General features: G+C 50.9%; 2 protein-coding genes across 2 annotated transcripts; one reads left to right on the top strand and one right to left on the bottom strand.

Annotated features, from left to right (window-relative positions):
- Positions 1-6,191: 6,191 nt before the first annotated feature.
- SRARP (steroid receptor associated and regulated protein) lies at positions 6,192-7,920 on the top strand. The gene is made up of 2 exons (XM_039842040.1): positions 6,192-6,294; positions 7,245-7,920. Exons 1-2 carry the CDS (start codon positions 6,213-6,215, stop codon positions 7,670-7,672), a joined length of 510 nt encoding a protein of 169 aa, XP_039697974.1. The 5' UTR covers positions 6,192-6,212; the 3' UTR covers positions 7,673-7,920.
- Positions 7,921-13,772: 5,852 nt separating this feature from the next.
- Positions 13,773-18,208, bottom strand: HSPB7 (heat shock protein family B (small) member 7). Its single transcript, XM_039842120.1, has 3 exons — positions 17,878-18,208; positions 17,179-17,312; positions 13,773-15,910 (listed from the first exon to the last, which is right to left on the bottom strand). The coding sequence occupies exons 1-3, from the start codon at positions 18,062-18,064 to the stop codon at positions 15,731-15,733; spliced, it is 501 nt and encodes a 166-aa protein (XP_039698054.1). The 5' UTR covers positions 18,065-18,208; the 3' UTR covers positions 13,773-15,730.
- Between the last annotated feature and the right edge of the window lie 105 nt (positions 18,209-18,313).

Raw genomic sequence — 18,313 nt, 5'->3', positions numbered from 1 at the left:
GCTACCTGAGGCCCGCGGACAGGCGCATGCGCCTAGCTACCCAGAAGTTCTACGTTAACTTCTGCGCTTGGAATTGTTCTCATTGTAACATTTACTTTGGTTTTCTATTCCAGATATAACAGTAACAGCTCCTACCGGTTCAGCACTTACTGTGTGTCAGGTACTGTGTTAAGCGCTTTACATGCATTATCTCATTAGTATTATTCTCCCTCTTTTGGAGAAAGGGAAAGCGGAGGCTCAGAAAAGGGAAATTAATTGATCATTGTCACGCATCTTACAAGTGATGGTGCAAAAATGTGACCCTAGTGGTTTAAAGCTAAAGATGTTTTTCTCTCTTCCCAGCCAATCATTACCCCTTTCCCTAGGGCAGATCCAGGATTAGCCTGGGTGTGAATGACAATGCCTGGAAACAAGTATCTGCAGGAAGTGTCTGGAGACTTCAGCAGTCCCTCTGTGGCCTCTTTCCAACTTTCAGCACCTTTAGGCCATTGACTTCTCTGCTTCCTCACAGTTCATGAGCTTTCTCTTTTCTTCACTTCTGATCCTGTTTATTTCCCGTGATCCTTAATTTAACAACACTCTTGCCACTAGCGGAAACTCCTTTGTGCCCTTGTCTTTCTGTCACATGGATTTGGTAAAGAGTTCCAACCTTAGATGAATCTACTCCTTTTCTCTTGCCTGCACCCAAACAGCCACGCACAGTTGGAGAAAGTACTCGATGGGACAGACTTCCCTACAAATTCCTAGCCTTAAGTGGGACTTTCACAAATGTCAGCCTAGCCAACTCACTAGTCCTCTCTTCGCAATGACTAATGAAACTAGTGAAACTAAAAAACTCACCAGCAGTAGACTTCACCCTTTTCTTTGCAGGAAAACAATAGTAAATCTGATAGGAACCCTCTTGCTTTCCTAAGTATACTAATCTACTCTGTGTTCATCCATGTTGGATATAGTCGGTCAGGACTCAGCACCCATCCCTTCCAGAATCTAAAAAGTTAAAATGGTATTTCCCAGACTCAGTTGCAGTTAGAATCCCAGATACAGATGGGTTCTGCCAGCTCGTAAGATTTAGAAGGTATAAGTGAGAAAGTAGCCATTGGCCTCATTTCTGCTGGCAAGTAAGATCGTTGGGGGGTTTTTGCAGCAGGGCATGGTGGCCAGTCTCCAGTTTCATGAATGTTCAGAAGGATCTGTGAGACGGTGACAGCCAAATTCAGCATTCTAGTTCTTGGAAACCAGCTTCTAGTCCCAAATCTAGATCCATGGAGCCCTGCTGTGGTGATATGTTCTTGAATGCACGAATCCCAGTGGTGGCCTCTTGCTTCCCCATCCTCCTGATTGTGGCATGAATCATAGCTCCTGATTGGTGAGTTCTATGGTGTCTGGGAGCCCGGTCTAGAGGCCAATCTAGAGACCGTTCTTTCAGCCCCTCCAATAATTTTATAAACACTTAATTCTCTACATTAGATCCCTTTCTGCTTAAAATAAGCCTAGAAGCATGAAGGATCCTTTGGGTGATGGAAATGTTCTGTCTTGACCGCATCAGCGTAAATATCCTGGTTGTGATATTGTGCTGTAGTTTTGTAAGATGTTACTTACCACTGGGGGAAACTGGGTAAAGGATATGGGGAAACACTCTGTATTGTTTCTTACAATTACATATGAACCTACGATTATTTCAAAATAAAAATGTAATTAAAGAGGAAGCTCAGCGAGGCTTCTGTTTCTGTAGGACACTGACCCTCAAGGGCGGAAATCAGGGCGTTGGATTTGAAGGTGATACAGATCTAGTCTAGTTCATGCAGGGGAAAAAAATAGTTGAATAAGTTATTACCATAAATATTACTGCCCTGGGGAAAGTGCCTAATGAAAACAAGGCTTTGGTAAATGGAGCCGTTGCTGCATTTGACCATTGTGGTGGAAATGAGGACTATAAGGGCTGGGGGATGGGCTGGCTATTTAGAATTGCACTGAAGACTTTCAAAAAAGAAATATGTAGGGTTTAAATTCTCAGCTCAAGACAGGATCAGAGAACCAGGGCCATTCCTGACTACTCTAAAAAAATGTATCTTATCTCTTGTAGCCACAGGGCTTTATGTAGCGAAATATTGAACAGAGCTAACCCTGTGGGTTTCTGAATTGTAATATAATTGTAATCTGGGTTGTATTGACAGCCTGCTCAGGTGCACTGAATGAGAATGAGGGGCATTTAAGAATCAAAATGGGTATGTTTGGGTGGATGCGAATGACTGAGTTCCCAGGCTCACCAAATCCAAAATCCAGTGAAACTTCCTATTTGACTCCTGCCATCCCCTAAAGGGGAGGAACCTTGCAATAACCAACTTACTTTTTCGCCTAGCATAACTTCCTTGTTCCTGCTCCCTTTTGCTGATAAGTCTTTCATTTTGTACAGCTCCTCAGAACTCCTTTCTATCTGCTAGATTGGATGCTGCCTAATTCAAATGGATTTTTGCTCAAATAAACTCTTAAAAAAAATTTTGTAGACCTCAGTTTATCTTTTAACACCAGCAATGGAAGACTGAGTCTTTCTCACATCATACGTCTCTGGCCTTTTTCCATCGTCATATCTCTTTCTAACCCATCCAGGAAATATTCTCCTATTTTAAGGACTAGTACGATTAGCTTGTGCTCACTCAGATAATCCAGGATTATCTCCCCATCTCAAAGTCCATACTTACGATTTTGTGATATTATAAAACATGTAAATGTACATATTTGCTCTTAGTCCTGGTTCCCAGCACAGAGCTCCTGGCACCCTTTGACTCTCCAAGTGAGGAGAACCAGAAAGGTATCTTTTGTTATGTTGATGAGGTGACTTTTGGACTGCCCCTAGGTCACCTGAGAATGGGAGCAGAGGACCCAACCAAGTGATTCTAGAGTTGCAACTTGCAGTTCCACCCACCAACCAACCTCCAGAGAGGAGAGAAGGGCTGGAGATCGAGCTCAATCACAAAGGCCAATAATTTAATCAATCATGCCTCTGTAATGAAGCCTTCATGAAAACTCAAAAGAACGGGGTTCTGAGAGCTTCTGGATTGGTGAACACATGCAGATTGGGAGAGAGTGGAGTTCAGAGAGCATGGAAGCTCCTTGTCCCTTCCCAGGTACCTTGCTTGCCCTACGCATCTCTTCCATCTGATTGTACCTGAGTTGTATCTTCTGTTAAACTGAATCCAGAGGCTTGGCTAGAAATAAATGATTTATTGAAGGGATTTGCAAATCAGAAACACAACTAGGCAATATCCGGAGTGTTCTGAAGAAGAAAGAAAAGCCGAGCGTTCTTATAGTGAAAAGTACATCCTTGAGAAGGATCGGTCCTGTATTCTTAGCCTCTGGATTGGTCTGAGACAGTAATCGGTAATCGAGATGTCGGGTGGTCTGGATAATGGATGTGAATGAAAAAAGGAGTTCTATGGGAATTAACCTTATAGGTTGATCTGATTATAAATTCCTAACTGTGCAGGTCAGGGTGGGTAGTCACACCCCAGGCATATAACTTTTCAATAAAAGGTTTATCTTTGCCTTAAGCAAATCTTGTCCATTGTTTCTGTGCATCAAGGTTAACATATCTTTGAAATAAGTGGTAATCAGCCTCAGGAGAGCACATAATCTTCTTAACTCTCCTGTAACGTGCCTTGCTTTCTCCCACCTTCTTGTACTCTTCTTAATCAAACGCATGAAAGAAGCCGTAGAACTGTTATTCCATGGGGCATTTGAGATCTTGCTCCCCGGCATATGCTGTCAGTTTGGCTCAGATAAATTTATAAATTCATAAAAATTCTCTACAGGTTTGGACGTTTCTTACATCAACAAAGATGTCCAGTGGTGTGGACAGGTGAACATTCTTCCCTAAATTCTTCAGAGGGTTATCTACAGGATTTATATATCTCCCCAGGCATTGATGCATAACTGAAAAGTTCAAAAAGTTTATGTGACAGGTTACCAGAAGGGAGGGGGAAAATAAAAAAATATTTTAAAAATATATGTATATATAGTATGAAAAATAAATAAACAAACTGGCATTTAAAAAAAAGTTTATGTGACAACATGGATGGATCTGGAGGGTATTATGCTACCCTCTAGAGTGGAAAAAGTCAGACAGAGAAAGACAAATACCATATGATCTCACTTATATGTGGAATCTAAAGAAAATAAATGAAAAAAAAAAAACAGGAAGAGACTCATAGATACAGAGAACAAACTGATGGTTGCCATATGGGAGCGGGGTTGGGAACCTGGATGAAAAAGGTGAAGGGATTAAGAAGTGTAAATTAGTAGTTACAAAGTAGTCACAGTGGTGTAAAATACAGCATAGGGAATATGGTCAATAACATTGTAATAACTATGTATAGTACCAAGTGGGTACTAAACTGATCAGGGAGAATCACTTTGTAAACTACATAAATATCTAACCACTATGCTTTATGTAGGAAACTAATATAAAATAATATTGACTGAATTGTAATTGAAAAATATTTTTTTTAAAGTTCAAAAGTTTAAAATCCTCAGGAGCATTTGAGATCTTGCTCCCCAGCATATGTCATCAGCTTGGCTCAAATGAATTTCTATATATATAACATATACATATTATTATTATATATATAAAGTTTAAGTCCTTAGGCTAAAGTAAAATAAAATCTATTCCTCATGCTTCAGCCCATCTGGTATGAACCAGTTTTGTCAGCTTGACTATACAGACTCCATTTTTAAGTTAGTTTAGCTATAGTGACTTCATCTTGTTTTCTTCACTCATTCCTCACCTTTAATAATAAACTGGTAATCTAAGATGTAAAATGTTTCTGAGTTCTGTGAGCTGCTCTAGCAAATTAATTAACTGAAGGAGGAGGTTGCGAGAACCTCCAATCTGTATATCAGAAGCACAAGGAGACTCTGGACTTGAGATTGACATCTGAAGGGGGCGGGAGGGCGGCAGTCTTATAGGACTGAGCCCTTAACCTGTGGGGTCTGACTATCTCCAGGTAAATAGTGTCAGAACTGAGTTAATTGCTTAGTCATTTGGGGAAAAAAGACACACATCAGAATTGGTGTCAGAACCAGAATACCTTAATCATGCCTGCAAAGTCCCTTTTGCCAGGGGTCCCTAACCCCTGGGCCACAGACCAGTACCAGTCCATGGCCTGTTAGGAACTGGGCCACACAGCAGGAGGTGAGTGGAAGGCAAGGGAGAGAAGCTTCATCTGTATTTGCAGCTGCTCCCCAGCGCTAGCATCACCACCTCAGCTCCACCTCAGATCAGTAGGCGTTAGATTCTCATAGGAGCACTGGTCCCTGGTGCCATGTAAGGAACATACACAGGCTCTGGGGATTGGGGCATGGACGTCTTTGGACGACCATTATTCTTCTACTGTACATAGTTACTTCTTATTTACAGTAATACTATATATTGTTTCCATTTAATGAAACAATACCAATTTTCTTTTCAAAATATTTTTCTTTTTCAGTAAAAACAGTTGATTTGACTTAAAGGATGCTATGACTGATTGTGTCCTCCCAAAATTTATATTTCGAAAGCTGACCCCCGTGTGATGGTATTGAGGTGGGGGCCTTTGGGAGGTGATTAAGTCATGAGGGTGGAACCCTTAAAAAAGAGACCCCAGAGAGCTCCCTTGTCCCTTCTGCAAGGTAAGGACGCAGTATGCGGATCCTCACCAAAAACCAAATCCACAGAGGCCTTGATCTCGGACTTCCCAGCATCCAGAACTGTGAGAAATAAGTGTTTGTCGTTTGGGTCCCCCAGACAGACTAAAACAAAGGACATGTTAAGTAAGTAGTATTCCATATAATTCTTAGGTAAGGAAAAAAAAAAAGACAACATAATAAAACACAGCTGGTAATGCAGCCAGACGATGACTGAGATCTGGGAAACTGAGGTCCGGATGAGAAGGTTCCAAGTCCTGCTCCAAGTGAGGAAGCAGCTGACCTTGGAAGAAACAGTGTCTGTTGGGTAAAAAGGCCAGCCTCCCAAAGACCCAGCAACAGTCTTGTTGACATAACCCTGTGGATCAAAGTAATCCCCTAACTGCCCCGAGGCCAGTTCCTGTGGCTCCCAGTGGAATTCACTCAGAGGATCCGGATCCGGGCCCTGTAAGTATAAAAGGCCTGGTCCCTGGGTGGGGAACTACATCCTGGAATAGGCTGTGGAAGACTGCAAAGGACCTGCGGCTGCAGCAATGGCCCCCTCAGAGGACCCCAGAGACCAGACAGCTGGCCTGAACATCACGGGCCTTGACACAGACCTAGAGATCAGTTCAGGTACGAGGTGGCAGAGGGTGCCTCCGTCCCGGAGGAAGACAAGCTGAAGGGGCGCTGGGGAGGCGGGGGACAGAGGGCAGCTATCTTCTTGGGGGCTGTCGGGATTCTCAGGCCAGGCCTCCACTTTTATCTCTTGTGTTAACCAACCTAACGAAACATAATAAACTTCCTCCTGGGCCTGCCTGTGTCATGGCGAAGAGCATGTAGTGAAGGGCATGAATGTGTTTATTATTTGGATAACTTGCAAAGTTTCTTATTTAAGGGCCCAGGCTTTAGATCCAGAGGGACCTGCTCTGGTACCTGCTTAATTGATAAATCGATTGGTTGGTTTATGGCTGCTTCTCCCTGTGCTGGGCCCTCAGTGGGGCGGGGAGGACAGAACAGGGATCCCGAGGCCAGTTGCGCCGGGCACCGATGTCCTCCAAGGCTCTGACGTCACGTGGGGAAAGAGAAGCAGCACAGAGCTGCCCGAGGACCACCAACACCTGCTCAAGCTCAGTCTCAGGTTCCTCATCTGCACAAGGTGGCTGGGGCTTTCCTCCTGATCATGACCTCACTACTCACTGTGTAGTCTGGGGACCAGCAGCCCTGGCATCCCCTGGGAGCTTGTTAGGAATACAGAACCTCAGGCCCCACCCCAGAGCCATTGTACCAGAACCTACATGTTGACAAGATGCCCGGGCTGTTTCCGTCCCAGGGAAGTTGAGAGGCTCTGAGGCCGTGGTCTGTGCTCCTGGAAGGCAGACAGCTGATGAGGGGGAGGCAGGATTTAAAGTCAGATCTCTGATGCTGAACTCCACGCTCTTAGACCCCACTGTCTTTCCATCCTTGTGTGTCAACCAAACCACAGTGAAACCCTCGTGGAGTGAGTGAATGAGTGGATCAACAGATGAGTTAACATAGAGCATCCCGCGTCATGCTAACACAAACTTTTGGTCCTTTCCTTCTAGGTGGGAAGCCGGCCCACCATCAGAAGGCCGTCCCCACAGCTCACCTAACTTTCATTATCGACTGTACCCGTGGGAAACAGCTCTCCCTGGCAGCATCCCCAGGGCCACCCAGAGCCCCAAGTCCCAACCTAGGACCTGTCACCCCTCTAATGAAGACCTACATCTTGTTCTGTGGAGAAAGCCAGCCCCATCTGACTCAGGAGACCCCCCTGGGTGGGGAACACCTTGCCCAGGCCAGGGGTACCCTGCCACCCTGCAGAGGGACTGTGGCCCTAGGTCCTTCCCCAAGCAGCACAGTCTGCTCGCAGGAGGCTCCTGAAGCCAAGGGGAGCCCCTTGAAGACTGGGCCCTCAAGGTCTTCAGCTTGGGAAACAGTCATAGGCTCTCTCAAAGCCCTCTCCTCCTGTGTCTGTGGGCAGGCAGATTAACCGAAGAGCCTGACCCCATGAGAGCAGGGGATTGGCATGCCAGGCTCGAGTGTCCAAGGGTTGCAATTCCCAGAGCCCGCTCCCTCTTCCACAGCCAACAGGAGTCTTTTGTGCCCGAGCCAAGGAAGAAGGAGCATTAGACCCACTAAAGGACATCCGAATCAGCCACCAAGTATACACTCAAAAGCACCTTACTTCCTCTTTCCTCCCTACCTTTGTTAGCCTTTCAGCAGAAGCAGAATAAAGCACAGCCACATGGAAAGATCCTAATTCATTCATACAGCAAATTCTCATGGAGCATCTTCTACATTCCACTCTCTGCAAAATGCCAGGGAAGACGCCACAGCTTTCTGGGAGTAGGGGTGGGGTGGGGGGAGGGGAAGGGAAAAGGGTTAAACGACCAAATAAATAAAGATGATTTTGAACAGTGACCAAACGAGCGCTGTGTAGACACTGAAACGGGGTGCTGGGATGGAAAGTGACTGGGGCAAAGAGCTTTTCTGATCTGAAAAACGAGAAGGAGCCGACGCCGAGAGCCGTCCTCCCCCTGCCTGGCCTCGTCTCCCATGGCAGACCAGAGCGGGGTCAGGACGCCCCACCACGACAGGCAGGGACGGTACCCTGGCTGCTGTCACCTCGGCTCACATACAAGTGTGGAGGTAGTCATGTTCCCCAGGAGGAAGTGGGGTCACTGGTGTGTGTAGGTCTAAGATATGCAGTGTGGTATGAAACGCCAAATCATCCCATCTGAGGATGTATCTCAAGGCTCTCAGATTAAAATTGCTGAATGTTCACTTACGCGATGACTGGTTTCACCAAGTTCCTACAGACTTGGTAGCTTCCATGTATTGACCATTTGCTCTGTGCCAGGATGGAAAGCACTATTTTTGCACCCATTTCGCAGATTGGGGAACTGAGGCGCAGAGAGGTTGAGGGACACGCTCAAGTCCCCGTGGACTGGTACTGGTGTGATTAGAACCCAGCCAAGCCTGGTGCTCAAGTTCTTGCTCTTGACCTCAGGGCCAACGGCCTCTCGTCCAGGCAAGGTCTCTTCTGGGCAGAGAGGATCCAGAGAGAACAGTCATGACCCTGTCCTCGAGGAGCTCACAGCCCGATGGGGGAGGCCAGAAAGGAGGTGGTTATCGATCGTCATAGCTTCTGCTGAGTGCAACAGTCAGGGCACATAGAATGCTGTAGCGGCTGGAGGAGGGTGCCTAGCCCACTCTGAGAGAGGAGATCAGGGAGGGCTTTCTGCAGGCAGTGATGTCTAAGATCTGAGAGAAGAGAGAAAAAATAAAGATTGGCTAGTGAGTGAGTCATACAAAGCAGGGATGGGGAGTGTTCTAGGAAGAAGGGACAGAGTCATTCCGTCTGGCTGGAGTATTCATTCATTCATTCATTCATTCATTCACCAAGTGTTTATTGGGCACCCATTGTGTGCCAAGCTCTGAGCTAGACCCTGGGATGGAGCAGTGATAAGACAGACGAGTCTCCATCGTGAAAGTGCTTATTCCCTAGCAATGTACACACACAAAACAGAGGCCAGAGAAGTGGCGGGGATCACATCACGTGAGGTCTCGCAGGCCATGACGAGGTTTTCGCTTTTCATTTTTTTTAATAAATATGTTTAATAATAGTTCGTGTTAGTTTATTGATGAAAGGTCTTTAGATTTTATTCTGAAATGGGCACCGTTGGAAATTGTGAGCAGAGAGTGACATGACCAGACCTCGCTTTTAAGACGTTTCCTCTAGATCTTGTGCTGGGATCAGAAGCTTAGGAGGCTGTACCTTAGTCCAGGAAAAGGGGGTGATGGTTTGAACTAGAAAGGTGGTGACAGAATAATCTGGGTGACATACACCCCTTCCTCTCCCTTTTTGGAGTAAGAATCAAGACTAGAAGGGTGAGGGCTGTGGCTGCACGTCTAGCTTTGTACCAGCAGGTGTCGCCCTATCCTCAGACTGGAGTGCACTCGGCTCCCACCTGGGAGGGGAAGGCGGGAACTGGCTGGGCATGGACATAAGGGGCCAGAGACCCAGTGGAGTCAAGGTTTTCAGAAGCCAGACTTTCAATTTGACCAACACCCCTCTCATCTGGAATAATGATTATTGACATTTTTATATGCACCACATGCTACCTCGCTTCCTCTCATACCAGACACGTGAGGTGGTCTGATTTTACAGATGAGGAAACTGAGGCACAGAGAAATGAAGCGATTGCCTAAGGTCACCAACTAGAAAGAGGAAGAGCCTAAATCCAAATCCAAGACGATGGGACTATGCACCTGCAGGTGCTCTGTTCACATTTGTTGAATGAGTAAATGAAGGAAAAATACATATTTTCCAAGGACCCATTCTAGGGCCTGGCAGCATCTAGGGTGTGTCTGGGGGACTGAACAGGTGAGAGGGGCCCTCACTGAGATGAGGCACACAGGTAGAGGAGAATAGCTCAGTTAGTCCCTTCACCACTATCCTCATTTTACAGATGAGGAAACTGAGGCTCTGGGAGGTTGAGCAACTGGCCCAAGGTCACGCAGCCAGTAAGTGTCAGAGCCAGGGTTTAAATGGAAGTGGTGTGATCTCAGCGTTTTATCTACCTACCACACTGGAGGGACTTACTGAAAATCTGTTGAGGAAACAGATCAATAAATAAATGAAAGACTATTAAGCCAGTGGTGAAGTCGAGGATAAGTGAATGTGTTCCTAGGCTGGCAGCCATGCTTAATTCAGGAATATGTCCTGTCAAAATAATACTACTACTACTACTAATAATAATAATAATAATAACAACAACAACAACAAAGCCACTTAAAAATGGAGGCAAAGCTGCCATGTCAGAGGAACTGCCTCACACATCTTATGCCTCAAACCTTGGGAATGTTAAAACAGGGCAAAATAACCTTTGGCTTAAGCCTAAAACAACCTTATGCCCCAGAGAACCGTTTGCAAAGACAACTATAAAGCAGACGTTATAACCACCAAACCGATGGCTACCAAACTAAAAATTAAAACATTCTTTAGAATAAATGTCACCATTAGGTTATCCGCACCAATAGATATGCCTTCCTTCTACTGATGTAAACGATCCCCTTCCCTTTCTCATAAATACTCCTTGCCTTTGTTTCTTAATCAGAATATTACGGGGCTTCTGCCTGAATCAGTGCTTCTCGAATAGCTACTCTACTGATCTCGAATAAATGCCTGTTCCCTCTCTCTTTGAAAAGTCTTTTTATTTTATTTTTTACGACAGGATTCTTTATTTTAATCAGTAGAAAGACAAGTAGAAGACAAAATAATTCTTCATTCAGCTAGGTTCCAGTGCCCCAAAAGTTAGTTATGTGATAAAACCACCTATTGACAACCTGTGAAAGATGAGACAGCCTAAGGTGCCCTAATAATCTAAGTCTGTAGCAACTGACAGCAAGGCCATTTTAGTTGCAATGCAGAATCTTTTTATTTTTAAGTTAGCAGTTGCCAGTGCCTTAAAGTGCCCAGTACATAGTAAATGGTCAAGAATCCTGTGAGAAGGAGGGAAGAAAGGGAGGAAGAAAGGGGCAGATTTACTGTCCTGCACTCTCCTCTCGGTCCCCTGGGCTAGCAGCCCTGCTTTGTGCCTTGACCTGCGGGGAGGCATCCAGGGGGCCCCCACCCGGTCTTGTAGCCCTCAGACTTCCTTGGAAGATTGTCCCTGTGTCCATGTCCCAAAGGGCCCAGAGCTTGGGACTGGCCTGGCTGGCTGCTCCCAGCGAGCCCTAAGCCAGCTGTGCTGACTGTAAACAACACCTTGCCCTGCCCAGAGGCCCCTGCCTTGGGCACCCATCCAGCAGGGTCAAGTCACCCAGCGCCTCAGGACCCTCTCTTGTTTGAGGGCAGAGCCGAGGAGGGTGGAACCTTACTTCTCCTTGTTCAGAAAACAACCACAACAGTTTTAACAAAAGCTTAACATTTATTGAGCTCACAGCAGCCCTGGGAGGGTGCTGCCTGATCTTTGTTTATAGATGAAGGAAGTAAGGCTTCCAGAGGCTTCCCTCTCCCACTTCCACCCCTGGGGCCCAGACAGGCTCTTCCCAGAAAAGTCCTCACCTGTTTTTCCTGGAGAGAAGTCCCTAGGGGACGTCAGGATCCAAATGTATACGAAATAAGCTGAGCCCTACTGGGCATTTCAATGCATGGCACATGTGAGCTGCGTCACTACCAAGTGCCAAGCCTTTTACATGCATTACAAAACAATTCCAGCAGGTAGATCCTGTTAGAACTATTTTGCAGGTGGAGCAACTGAAGCATAAAGAGGTTGAGTTACTTGCTCAAGATCACACAGCTCAGCAGCAGCAGAACCAACATTCGAACCCAGGCCGTGTGGCTCCGGAGTCTGCGAATTACCTTCCCCTCTTTACCGAAGCTTGTTAGCTTTTTAAAAAAATCCTACAAACATTTGCTTAGCTCGTTTCCCGTGCAACACTTGAGAGCAAGAGGGCAGAATAGGGCCTTATTCCTCTGCTATCGCAGGCCTGGGCTCTAAGGCAGGTAGGGAGTGGACGGAGGGAGAGGGGAGATGTGGGAGCGGGGGATACAATGTCGGAGGCGGGGTTACCTCTAGGCCGGGAAAGGGTGGCTGTAGGGATGGGGGAGTTGGTCTGGTAGAGAAGCCCTGGCCTGACCTTCGGGAGTTCTGGGTCTTCATTCCTTCTCTGCCACTGACTTGTCGTGTGACCCTGGGCCTCAGTTTCCATATCATGCTGTCATACTGTAAGGAGTTTGGAGTGACTCCCTAAGGGGACAGAACTGGCCAACCAAGTGGGTAGGGCCCCAAGATCTTCCTTCCCCCCACACATGTGTTCTTTTCATCTGAGTTTGAGTTTCTGTTCAAGACAAGGTGTGAGCCTAAGGTTCTTCGGGTTCTGTCTGTGACTCTGAGCCGGCAGCTCTGGAGGGCTTTCTGGAAGAGGAGGCTTTTGGCCTGGGCTAGGTCTTTAAAAGCAAGGGAACCCTCTAGGTCCTCCGCACCACTCAGGGGCTTAGGCACCACCCGACCTGGACCTTCTCACAGGTCTCTAGCTCTGGAGGGTGGTATCTTTTCAACCTCCTCTGCCTCCTGCTCAGGCCCCCTCCAAAAGCTGTGAGATACGGGAGTCCCCTCTCTTGTATAGGATGCCAGGATGGAAGGAGGGGGAGCTGCCTCCTAGTACCCCCAGGGGTGGGGGATACTGATCAGGGCTGACCCTGCAAAGGGCTTTCCAGAGTCACCGCCAAGGATTCCAAAGCCCTGCCACTTCCAAGCTGGGTGACCTTGGGCCTGTTGTTTGACCTCTCTGAACTTCCCTGTCCTTTTTGGTACCCACCTTGCCGGATCGTTGTGGGGATGAGCAGTGTGCTTGGCACACTCTAGGCTCTCAATGAATGGGGCTGCTATAATTATTCTTCATGGGGTGGGGGCGGGGCTCAGGGCCAGCAGCCAAGCCTATATTTAGCCTGGAAAGGGTGGGGAGGGCCCTAGGAGACAAAGCGCTGCTGCCGGCCCAGGCGCCTGGAGGGCGGAGCTGACGAGAGCCCCCGCCTGCCGTCCCCAGAGCCCTGCCCTCCTCTTCTGCAGGGTCACCTTGGCTGGAGGGCTCCCTCAGCGCGGACGTGCCCAGTCCCCAGCCGCTGCTCTGTGCCTGCGAAACCCTCATCCCCTAAACCGCAGACTGGGGAGCGGGTTGCTGGGGCCTGGGGGTGGGGTGGGGGCGGGAAGTATGTGGCCCCATTGGCTACGTGGGGAGCTGACTCCTTTCCCACCCCCAGCCGCGCCCAAGTGGGGCGTTGCTGGGGTCTGGACGCCAAGGTGAGCCTGACCCCGATATGGGGGTCGAGGAAGGTGGGGAAGCTGGTCCAGCTCCTCCCCCCAAACCCGCGGCGATGAGTGCTGGGGCTGCAAATAGCCCAGTGGAATCAGTGAGTCACGGAGGCTGGAAATACCGCGCCGACTGTCCCTGCCCTGCTCCCGTCTGCAGCCCGAGCTGCACCGGCCAGGGCCTGGCACTCCAATTTCTGTAGCGCCTGGTGGAGTGTGGGGTACTGAGGGGGGGGGTCCCTCCAGAAAGAACCCAGACTCCAACATCCCAACCGGTTTCCAGCCCTGCTCTGCCTCAACCCCAGGGGCTGTGTGACCCTGGGCTAGTTACTCAGCCTCTCTGATTCTCAGAGCCCACGTGGTACAAGATAGGTTTTAAGAAGGCTTGTGACTTAATGCTGCTGACCCACCTTTGGTGTCCCTGTGCCTGGGACAGAGCCTGGCACATAATGGCAGGGGCTGGCTGGCCATTGAAAGAGAAGGCACCGAAAGGTTTTTCAAGGAAATAATTCGGGGAGTCTTGCCATGATAGGTCTGGGAACCAAGAAAGGAGGCCAAAGGACACCCACATTTCTGTGAGGTCTTGAGCTTTTCTTGAGCTACTACTCCTACCCCAAAATCTCAAGGAAGTTTCCCCCAGCTGCCTCCAACCCCACCCCAACTCTGAGAACTTCAGGCAGGTGATCTCCAGAAGTCTGTGATTCTTTCGTTTATTATGTGTGCAGGGTACAATGCCAGGGTCCTCCCACGCCCTCTCCCCCACCCCCATTTGTCCCCTAAAGGCCCCAGAATGACAGGGATGAGAGGCCACTCTACAGAACAATGACCCAAGGGGCGCGAGAGCAGAGGTGGGCTCTGCCACTTGCCCCAGGGGCCCCAAGACTAACTGAACCACCCTTCCCCTCACCCCTACTTTTGTATGTGGAAGACTGAGCCCGGGTTATTGGGGATACCTGGGGCTCCCCAGAATAGAGGCTGACTGGAGGTTCCTGCTCTGGCCTGGGGACTAGGAGGGAACTGGGTTGGGGGCTCTGTCTATGATTCAGGTGTTCTCAGATGTGGGGAGGGGTGGGGGGCAGTTTGAGAGCAGCTTCTGACTTCCTGGGTTCATGTCCAACCTTCAGCGGGTAACTGGTCACACAGATGCTCAGAGGCTCAGTTTCCCCATTGATAAAAATGAACATTGAAGTCTGATTTTAGAATGTTCTGAATCTGGCTTCAACCCATGGTAACGCTTAGTATTTGAAGGACGACCGGTGTGTGCGTCCGCATGTAGTAGACACGCCCCAAACCTATAGATTCATAGATTAAGGAAGGAAGGGGAGGATGGGGAGGCATCTGGCCACAGGGAAGGCTGGCAAGACACTGGTCTAACCTCGAGACCCCAAGCCCCATCCATGCTCTCTCCCCCACGTCTGTTGGGTTACCTGTCTTCAGTGGAGACATTCCTCTGGAGCCCAGGCCTGGGGGTGGGGGTGGGGGGGAGAAGGATCAGCCCCACCCCTCAGCCTGGCCTTGCCTGGGGGAACAGAGCAGGTAACAGAGGCAGGACTTTCACAGTTTATCATGAACCAGCTGTGTTGGAAAAACCCCATCTACATACAGACCCAATGTGGCCCTGCCCTGCATGGCTGGCTGGATGGCGGCACCAGGTGGGCAGGTAGCCTGGCAGCTGGTTTGGGGCTTAGAGAGAAGCAGAGGGAAGGTTTCCATCATGGCTTTCTCCTCTGGCCCCCCTGTGCACCCGGGCAGTTCGATTTAGGTAGGCACCTCTGCCTGTAATCTCCCTCTGCCTCTCCCACCCTCCTTGGCCAAGGGGTTCCCAGGTTCCCTCCCCCCAACCCCTGCCCTGCAGAGACTCTACAGATCAAAGGATCTGTCCATCTGTCCGTCCTGGAGATTAGCTGCCCAGAGAGCGTGCCTGTCCCCGTCCCCTTCCCTAGAGTGGGGTCTTCCTTTCTCCACCCAAGCCCTGTTTGCTGGATAAGTGGAAGAGGCCACATCTGGAATCTGGGGGCCACAGGCGAGGCAAGGGGTTCCCTGGCATGCTCTGGGCAGAGTAGAAGGCCTCTGTTTTTTTGGGGGGATGACCCACCTGGGGTCTGGGGTGTGGGGCTAGAACCTGGGCTGAGATGTCCTAGAAGCTGTCATAAGGAGCTTGGGAAAACTCTGGCAGGCTAGTGGGGGAGCAAGTGGGGGAGTCGGGGGAAGATAGGATAAGGGGGTGGCCCTCAGATTTTTATCTCTGTCCGGAAGGTCTGCTGGACGTGCTCTGTGTGTGGGTGGCGCCGAGCCCGGATGGTGAGGCTGCCATCCTCCCGCAGGGCTGAGGTCACTGATGTGGGGTCCACGTCCTCCGGCAGCTGGCACTTGTGAGCGAAGGTGTTCATGACTGTGCCATCGGCTGCCAGCTGGGGAAGGGCTATGGGTCAGGGCAGGCCGCTTCCTGCCCCCCGTCCTGCTCACGTTGAACCACAGCCCCTTCTCCCCAGGATAAGCCCGGCCAGGGCCCCGCACGCTGAGGGGTTCCGGCCTCAGGCGCGGAGGCCTGGCGGAGGGGCTGTCCAGAGTGCTGGTGGCCACTGGGCAGGAGCAAATGCAGAGGTGCTTAAAGGAACTCCAGGGCTCCTAATGGGGGCAAGGGGGCTTGTGGGGGGGGGTGGGACTAAGAGAAAGAGGAGGCTCAGTGGCAGAATCTGGGGCTTCTGAGCAAGGAGGATAAGGTGGCACAGGGCAGAGCCAAGCCCTCTTGGACACCCAGACACACTGGTTGCCTCCCGTCAGGGCTGGGCTGGCGGCCCTGCCCCCATGACTAGGCCAGCACATAGTGTCCAGAGGAGCCTGGGTGGCTGAGTCACTGGCGGGGGTGGCAAGGCTGGCACGTGCTGCCCGCTGGTCCTGGTGCTCACAGTTTTCGGCTTCCCCAACAGGGGCACCCGGGCATCCAGCCTCCCAGGCTCGGGGACGAAGTCAGGTTGTCGGAAGCCCTGGGCAGACCCTGTCCTTTAATAGGCACCTGTGGCTGTGGCCCACTGGGGGTGGCATCCCTGTTCAAGCTGAGCCACACCTTCCTTTAGGGTGCAGGCCTCCTGGGAGCTGGGACTCAGAGACTTCAGTGACCCAGTGACCCGAAGCCCCATAGGTAGAGGGAGTGGAGGGTTTGGAGTGTGCAACCCTGAACTGCAGGGCCTCTGCCCAGCCTTGGGCCCAACTCAGGGGTCCCTGAGCTAGGTCTGGGCCTCTGGGTCCAGAGGGCTTGCAGGGTGTCACATGAGGGAACTCCTACCTGCACTGCAGGTCAGTCCCCGCCCCCCCGCATGTCGCCGGGAGAGATGTCCTCTCTTAGCCACTGTCTCATCTCCCTCCTCTCGCCTCATCCCTCAGGTGCCCCCTGCCCACATCCCTCCACCTCCACAGTGCCCTCCCGTCCCCCGTGGCTCCCTTGGCCGCCCTGGCTCCTGAAGAAAGGGTCTGGCAGCCTTGGGCGACAGCGGCAGTAATGGGCCCTGAGGCTCGCCAGCTCCGGGAGCAAGGTCTCCAGTTTGCCCTGGGAGATTGGGGTGGGGGCGGGGGGGACACTGGCCAATGTCTGGGGTCCCAGGATGGAACGTAGGAGCGGGGACACTGGGCAGAGGGTATAAGTGCGGAGCTTGGGTTCCGATGGGATAGGCTGGCTCACCTTCTCAGCCCGAACCTCGATGTGGTTGTTGGATGTGGTGACAATGATGTCCTCGGGGGAGAAGTCACTCACGTCCACTGCAAACTCGTAGGCGTCTCCAAGTGTCTTGATGTTGCCTGGCCCCCCAGGACGCGCTGCGGAGGGGGCTGCGGTGAGCTGAGCACGGGGCAGGCTTGCACCCAGAACCCAGGTTTTTGGCTGCTGCTTCTGGGGAAAGGGGTGGCCCCCCAGGCCTGGCCTCCCCCTCAGCTGTTGCTCCTACCCCTCCCTCGGCCCACCCCTCCCCACCTTTTGCAGCCCACCTTTTCCATGGTGGGGATGGGGCCACCAGGTACAGGGGTGGGAGGAGTAGGGGCGGGTGTGGGCGTGTGTATGTGACACTGTCTCCAGACCTGGACTAGGGGCTGTGTCCCACCCCTCAACCCCAAGCAGCCCTCCAGGGCTCCAGGGAGGACCTGGCCATTAGTGCTGTGTGGCCACTGGCACCATAGCTGACCCTCGAGCCACAGCTGTTCCTTGGAGACCTGCCCGTTCTCACGGACACATCTGTCTCTGTGGCCACATCTGTCCTGGTGGCCACATGTGGCTGCAGCTGTGCAACACCTGTTCCTGGCAGCTCAAAGCCACAGCCACACTTGCCCCGGAGCAGGTGTCCCCTACCTGTGAGTCTCCCCTCCCATCAGAGCCCCGAGCACTTGCCTGGGAAGGTCAGGGGCTCCGAGTGGGGCCGCATGAAGCTGCTAAAATCCTCAGAAAACATGCTCAGGGCCTTGTCCATGGGTGGGTCCTGGGCCGGGAGGGCGCGGGAGGCTGAGGAGGATGAGGAAGATGAGGAGGAATGGAAGCTTCTCTCCGCTCTGAAGGTGGAGGAGGTCCTGTGGCTCATCCACGGGCGGGCGGCCGGGCCCTGGCCAGGCGGGCAGGGGTGGACAGGAGAGAGTGCGGGCGACAGGCTCTGGGGGAGCGTGCCGAGCCCTGACTGCCGGTGCTTTATAAGGCCCGACTGCCCCTGGGCTTGGGGCCAGCCCCTTGTCTACCAGCTAAATTTAGGCCTCGCCGTGGCCCAGAGGGGGCTGGAAATCTTCTCCAGTGAGATTGTCCTGCTGACAGTCCAACACGCGTAGGCCCGTGAGGC

The sequence above is a fragment of the Pteropus medius genome, unplaced genomic scaffold (genome assembly GCF_902729225.1).
Source record: "Pteropus medius unplaced genomic scaffold, Ma_sr-lr_union100, whole genome shotgun sequence".
Lineage (NCBI taxonomy): Eukaryota > Metazoa > Chordata > Mammalia > Chiroptera > Pteropodidae > Pteropus > Pteropus medius.
This window is presented reverse-complemented; position numbering and strand designations above follow the sequence as displayed.